Source organism: Silene latifolia, chromosome 6 (genome assembly GCF_048544455.1).
Source record: "Silene latifolia isolate original U9 population chromosome 6, ASM4854445v1, whole genome shotgun sequence".
Lineage (NCBI taxonomy): Eukaryota > Viridiplantae > Streptophyta > Magnoliopsida > Caryophyllales > Caryophyllaceae > Silene > Silene latifolia.
Window position 1 is genome coordinate 106983671 of NC_133531.1, and position 7954 is coordinate 106991624.

The 7954-nt window shown below is 32.5% G+C and overlaps 1 protein-coding gene across 1 annotated transcript; it reads left to right on the forward strand.

Annotated features, from left to right (window-relative positions):
- The first annotated feature begins 630 nt into the window (after nucleotides 1-630).
- On the forward strand, nucleotides 631-1341 carry LOC141588447 (uncharacterized). Its single transcript, XM_074409889.1, has one exon. It carries the CDS (start codon nucleotides 631-633, stop codon nucleotides 1339-1341), a length of 711 nt encoding a protein of 236 aa, XP_074265990.1.
- The last annotated feature ends 6613 nt before the right edge of the window (nucleotides 1342-7954 follow it).

Here is a 7954-nt window from a genome sequence, read left to right on the forward strand (position 1 = left end):
GTAAATACCTTTTACAACGGCCGCTTTAACAACGTCCGCATTTTGTTTTAACAACGGTTTTTACCCGTTGTTATAGCCTGTATCTGTAGTAGTGCATGTACCCAAGGTAATGGGGCTATGCGGGTGTCGGAGCTATTGAATGAAAGCGAGGATGGATGGGATGTTGAGAAAATTGGGCAAATTATGTTGCCTTTCGAATGCGAGCGAATCACTAATATTCGACTTAGTCCGAATAGACCGCGGGACATGTGGTACTGGGCTTCAGAAAGAGATGGAGTTATACGGTTAAGTCCGCTTATAAACTGCTTGCGGGGGATGGGCTAGATATGGCGGAGCAGTCGGATGGGGAGCGAGAAAGGTGATTATGGAATAGGTTGTGGAAGGTTCCGGTTTGGCCCCGTGTTAAACTCTTCTTCTGGTAGCTGTGTTGCGAAGCTCTAGCAACGAAAGCAAACATAACCGCTCGAGTTGGAGGTGAGTCTTCTCTTTGTCCTTTTTGTCATGCTTTTATTGAATCAAGTTTGCATTTGTTTCGAGATTGTAATGCGGCTCAATGGGTCTGGGATGGGCTGAGAATGGCATGTGAGGAGGATAGGGGGGATGCGAGGTGAGGGGATGGGTGGAAACTCGATGGAAGGAGTTAGGGGCGAGGAGTATAGCAAGTTCATGATCGGCTGCTGGGCTATATGGGAGCATCGCAATAAAGTTGTGTTCGAGGGATTTGATGTTGCACCTGACTCGGTTATAAGGAGAGTGTTGGATGTTTTGAGTGAGACTATAACCATGGAAGTGATGGGCAGTGGGACGAGGAGACGAGGGGGACGGACGGCTAGGTCAGAGGAGAGTGACGGATGGAAAGCGGCTCCGGCTGGCTATGTGAAATTGAATGTTGATGTAGGGGTGGTTGATGGCGAGGGGGTGGACACGGGTGTAGTTTATAGGGATGAGCGTGGTTTGGTGGTGTGGGGAGCTGCCAGAGGGCGTATGCAAGGATGGGAGCCGGTGGTAGCGGAAGCGGTAGCCATGTTGGATGGACTGCAAGAAGCGCTGGATAGGGGTCATCGAAATGTGGTGGTCGAGAGCGATTGCCTTCATGTTGTGGATGCGGTCAAGGGAAAGCGTAAAGGAAGGAGCACGTTTTCGTTAATTATAGACGCCATAATTTCTCTTTGTAATAGTTTTATTTCTGTTATTTTCTTACATACTAGTAGGGTTAATAATTGTGTGGCGCACGCTTTAGGGCATATTAGGCCTCACGTTATTGGTAAAACGACTTGGCTGGATAGTCTTCCACCAGTCGCAAACGATGCTGTTAAGTTTGATCTTTCGTTATTAAAGTAGTACCCTTGGGTGTTTTCCTCAAAAAAAAAAAAAAAAAAAAGAGGGAGTATAAAATACTTTGTATTAGTTAGGGTGGATGTATATCGAGCTTATACTCATTATGGCCATTAAATATGTAATTAGGATCTGATCCACTCACCATTTATGTATTATATATACCCATATGTGATGAATAATAGATAACTCTCTTTCCTTTCTCAATCTATTTGTTTGTTTTCTCTCTACATTTTCTTTTCTAATTCTTATTCTATAACACGTTATCAGCACGAAATCTAGCCTACTGGGTAAACAGTATGATTTCTCAAAACTTTCTTATTGATTTAGTAGAGTGGTATGAATAACTACGTCTGATTGTTTAATCGACTTCGTTAATAGCAAATAGCCAAATACCATTAATTCAATATAGTGCATTAGTTTGACGACTAATAATAATACCCCAACTAGATCTGGCAAAATCAACCCAACCCGAAAAGGATGACCCGAGACCCGAAATTGACCCGAACTACCGCACCCGAATAACACCCGAATTAACTCGACCCGACCCGAAAATGACCCGAGTTTTCATAGACCCGTATTAACCTGACTCGAAATGACCCGACCCGAAACTATCCAACCCGAAAATGACCCGACAAAACATAACTTCAATTGGCCCCAAAAGACTTGAAATGCCTTTTTCCATCTTAATCATGGACCCGAAAATGACCCGACCCGAAATGACCCGATACAACCCGACCAACAAACCCGAAATGACTCAACCCGACCCGAACTAACCCTAATATTTTAGAAACCCGAAATGACCAGATCCGAATTGGCCCAACCCGAACCCGACCTGTTGACCCGATTTGCCAGGTCTACGGCCAACATGTGTATTGTTTTTATCTAGTCTATATGCTACTCCGTAATTCATGGTGTGTAGTAGTGTACTACTTTGTTCTGCCACATGATTTTATCTATTAATATGTTTGTTTTTGCTGTATAATCTTGATTTTTTTCCTGCACCAATATTGAAGAATAAAATACTTATACGGGTTATGTAACTTATGAACTTATGTTTGTTTCATCTCTCCGCACATATAGAGCATAATTTTCATTATGACCGTGTATTTGACTCATGAGTTACTACGATTGTTATAGCAACTGATCTAGTTTTTGCTCATGTTTAATAGATCGAAGTAACCTATAAGATTTGTGTGAGTTTGGCATTAATATATGGTGTACCCAAATCTTGATACGGTCTCATATTTTTATTCGAGACGATCACATATTTATTTAATTGGGATGATCTCCTATATCTATTTAATTCGAGGCGATCTTATATCTATTAATCCGAGACGAGCTCCTATTTAATTAATGTGAGACGGTCTCATATCCATTTAACATGAGACACAATCGTCATTATAATTTAAGACGGTCTTCCATCAATTTAATGTGAGACAACTTCTCATCTATCTATTTCGAGCCGATCTCATATATATTTAACGTGAGACAGTCTTTTATCTATTTCATGTGAGACATTCTATTGTCATTATAATTTAAGACAATCTTCTATTTACGTCGTTATTATGCGAGACGATCTCTATCAATATTATGCGAGACAATCTCCTATTATTTGTAATGTAAGAATAGTCCCCTATCAGTCTAATCGGTCTCCTATAAATTTAATGTGAGACAGACTCCTAATTTAAAGTGAGACAGACTCCTATCAATTCAGTGTGAGACGGTCTCTTATCACTTTAATGTGAGCCAGTCTTCAATATTTGAATGAGAGACTAATTTATTCATGGAGTAATCTTACCCATATTTTGTTTTTTTTTTCATTACCCTACTAAAAGTTAAATTCTCCAAATTATTAAGACTTACATAAATTACTCATCATATGGAGTAATGGTTAATACCATGACACTGGTTACTCAAAAGAATAATATCGTCCTATTTACCAAAAGGATATGAATATATGATCAATCTTTTCAATTTACATGAGACATTAGAGGTGTCCTATTTACATGGCTATATCAAATCGTATATTTGATCAGATGGAAATAAATTATTTTGAGCACATATAATATTAAATAGCTAATCATGATTTTAGCATCCAAGTTTGGCATTTAAGTGCACAATTGCACATATATTGAGACATAGCCAACTTCGTATATGATTGAACTTATATGTTCAACAAGTGCTTAAAGGGAGAGTAAAGAATTCTGATATAAAATTGAGGCCAACGGGGTTCTTATATACCCGTTTTCCTATAAGCCTTAATTTGTACACAAACAGTAATGTGCTTAGACTATTTTGAGTATAGCATATACATTTTGTTACACGCAAGTACCTATGCTAAAATTGCGTATGATTGATATTAGAAGATCTAAACAATGAAGTTGCACAACAATACTCAAAGTCGAAAAGACCTTGTAAATTCAATTGTACGAATTAATATTTATCTTAAGTGGTTTGAAAACCACATAACACAAATATGAGTACTTTGTGCTATTAAAATCCACAGTTTGATTATTATTATTATGTGAACAAATTGATCTTTTTAATTGGGCATTTTTATTCAGCAAATTGATAATTAATTGCATTATACACTATTCCCCATAATCAATAACGCCCACTCATGAAATGTCATATAACATGAGAAATCGCATTCTAAGGTGGTCAAGTGAATGATTGCAATCTATCTTGAATATCTTTTTTACCACCTTAGGGGGAGAAAGTAAGTGGAAAGTTGGTCAAACAAAAGAAGTTTTATCATATGATCATAAAAGTATATTCATATGAAATGGATACACATTTGCACCCAATATTCAATTGCCAATTGGATTAGGACTTTATAAGTCCGTTTAACAGTCGACATATTTATGGTTATTAATGAGCTCATAAACCCGAAATCCTTTTGAATCATGGATATTGAAAGCAATATTGTACAGTTTGCATTATCGAATCATCATGTGCATATATAGAGACTAATTTAAGCATTTTCATATTATTTTCCTATTACATCATTGCATTACTTCATATCATATAGTTTAGAACTTAGTCACATATCATATGCATGCACATTATTATTGAAGATATGATCAAACAAAGAAAAAGGTGCAGTATTACAAAAGTGACAAGATTATTGAAGTAATGAAGATGAGAAAATCGTTATGAATGATTATCTTCAGATTATGAATTTTGAAAAGATAAGTGATTCCTATTAATTGAAAACGTCAATCACGTACAATGACAGCTATTTCAAGATCGAGAAAGTTTATCACATAATGAGTTGCAATGACGTTTTACAAGTGATGTAACCATCAGGGGGAGTGTACACGCGCTGTACTCTTTTTCCTAATCTATGGTTTTGTTCCAATGGGTTTTCCATAGAAAGGTTTTAATGAGGTAGCTTATTATTTTTGCGTGTTTAAGGAATAATGTACTCTTTTCCTTACTAGTGTTTTTCCTACAAGGTTTTTCTAGTTAAGTTTTTGACGAGGCATGCTCTTCAGTAATGTACATCCAAGGGGAAGTGTTATGAAATATTAGTTAGTGTGGATGTACATTGGGCTTATACCCATTATGACCATTAAACATGTAATTAGGGCCTGATCCACTCACCATCTATGTATTATATATACCCCATATGTGATGAATAATAGATAACTCTCTTTCCGATCTCTCAATCTATTTGCTTGTTTTCTCTCTACACTTTCTTTTCTAATTATTATTCTATAACAATCAATACTATATATTAAATCCAGAAACCAAGGGATTTTAATATAATTAAAGAAAGTTATACAAATTAATTATACTATATAGTTTTAAATTACTAGCACCGTGTGATGGACCCGATTAAGGGATCTCATTGCAAATATTATAGAGTTTGGGTTAAAATTAAATTATATAGAAGCTTGGTAATTTTCCTAAACATAAGAGACTAAAACATGGTCAATTTCATTAAAATAAAATAATTAATTAAGATGGTCAATTTCCTTAAAATAAAATAATTAATTAAGATGGTCAATTTCAAAGAGACTAAAAGAAAGAAGATATTGGTAATTTTCCTAAATATTAATAGAAGACTAGGAGATAGTCAATTTCCTTAAAATAAAATAACTAATTAGTATAAACGTGCACACTTATGGTACTAATTATTATCATCATAAAATTATATATTAAATTTAAAATATATGTAATTTTATTAAACTTTATAGTTTATTAGATGTATAGAGATGTTAATTATTTAACATACAAAAATATAATATAAGTAGGTTATAAATAATTCAAGTTAGATTCCATAATATATAATATTGCATAATTCTTTCGATTTGATTTAATGCATATATGTAATATATTTATATAAATATATAATCCTCTTAAAATTGCATGCCTAAGTAGTAAAATTAATTTTATCAGGAAAGAAAAGAATTGTAATAACATTAGATATAGTTATATGATAGTAATCACTCATTTGAATAGTAAAACTAACAATATTATCACCGAGATTAGTGAAAGTGGTAGAAACAGCGGGAGTAGTGAAATTATCAATATTAATGCGGCAATAGTGAAGTAACAATAATTACGGCGGGAGTAGTGAAATTATCAATATTAATGCGGCAGTAGTGACAGTAACATTAATTACGGCGAGAGTAGTGAAAGTAACAATGATTACGGGCAAGTAGTGAAATGTTATTACTATTGTTTCATTAATAAGAGTAAAATATTAATAACGGGAGTAGTGAACTTGTCTCAAAATTTATTTCATCGTAATTTTATGATATGTCATAGGAAAATATATTAATGATAAATTTATGGGTTATGCAACTTTAAGTAATTTTATTTAATGAAAAAAAAATTAATGGTAAGTAGAGGTAGCCCGGGCGAAGGGACTTCAATGTAATTAAAGAAAGTTATACAAATTAATTATACTATATAGTTTTAAATCACTAGCACCGTGTGATGGACCCGATTAAGGGATCTCAATGCAAATATTATGTAGTTTGGGTTAAAATTAAATTATATACAAGCTTGGTAATTTTCCTAAACATTTGTAATCGACTAAAACATGGTCAATTTCCTTAAAATAAAATAATTAATTAGTATAAACATGCACACTTATGGTATTAATTATTATCATCATAAAATTATATACTAAATTTAAAATCTATGCAATTTTATTAAACTTTATAGTTTATTAGATATATAGAGGTGTTAATTATTTAACATATAAAAATATAATAAGTAGATTATAAATAATTTAAGTTAAATTCCATAATATATAATATTGCATAATTATTTCAATTTGATTTAATGCATATATATAATATATTTATATAAATATATAATCCTCTTAAAATTGCATGCCTAAGTAGTAAAAGTAATTTCGTTAGTAAAGAAAAGAATTGTAGTAACATTGGATATAATTATATGATAGTAATCACTCATTTGAATAGTAAAAGTAACAATATTATCAACGAAATTAGTAAGAATGGTAGAAACAACAACGGGCGTAGTGAAATAATCAATATTATTGCGGCAATAGTGAAAGTAACAGTAATTACGACGGGAGTAGTGAAATTATCAATATTAATGCGGCAATAGTGACAAAGAATAATAATTACTATGGGAGTAGTGAAAGTAACAATGATTACGGGCAAGTAGTGAAATGTTATTACTATTGTTTCATTAATAAGAGTAAAATATTAATAGCGGGAGTAGTGAATTTGTCTCAAAATTTATTTCATCGTAATTTTAGGCTATGTTATAAAAAATATATTAATGATAAATTTATGTGTTATGCAACTTTAAGTAATTTTATTTAATGAAAAAAAAATTAATGGTAAGTAGAGGTAGCCCGGGCAAAGCCGGGCACCAATACTAGTATAATAAAATTCTATTGACGCCTAAAAATATAATTATTAAAAGATCACGTTTTATAACGAATTTATTACCCAAATTATTCGTGCACAAAGATTGTACCCCTTACAAATCATAACAGTTGGATATCATATCATATCATATAATATATTAATATCCTAACTCAATTACTCACATGTCATAATAATATAACACTATGGATGACGTGACACTATGACATTAACCATTTAACAAAATTAGGACTAAAAGAAGAAAGAAATATTTGTCATAAGAGAGCAGTATGACATGACCCATTTAGTTCTAATTTTTGCTCCTTAACATCTATATTTAATTTTACCATATTTGAATTTATATTTTCTTTTTTTGGGGTAATATTTGATTTTATATTTATACTCTTCATCATACACACACACACACACACACACACACACACACACACACACACACACACACACACACACACACACACACACACACACACACACACACACACACACACTAGGTAGTATCCCGCGCTTCGCACGGCCTTTTTTAAAATTTAATTATTATAATTGAAGAAAAATAACATAATTTATATATGACCTTTAATAATTTTACTTATAAATAAAAATAAATAAATTTTTCTCAAATTTAATGTTTTTAGGTTTATTTTTAATATTTTAAAATAAAATATATACAATTTTAATTGAAACTAATAAGTGATAATTAATTATGCCGATCAACGTTTTATAAATTATTTTGTGACTGATCA

What these genes read in the sequence shown, in the direction of transcription:
- LOC141588447 (XM_074409889.1), top strand. Translation starts at nt 631, where the DNA reads ATGGAAGGAGTTAGGGGCGAGGAGTATAGCAAGTTCATGATCGGCTGC.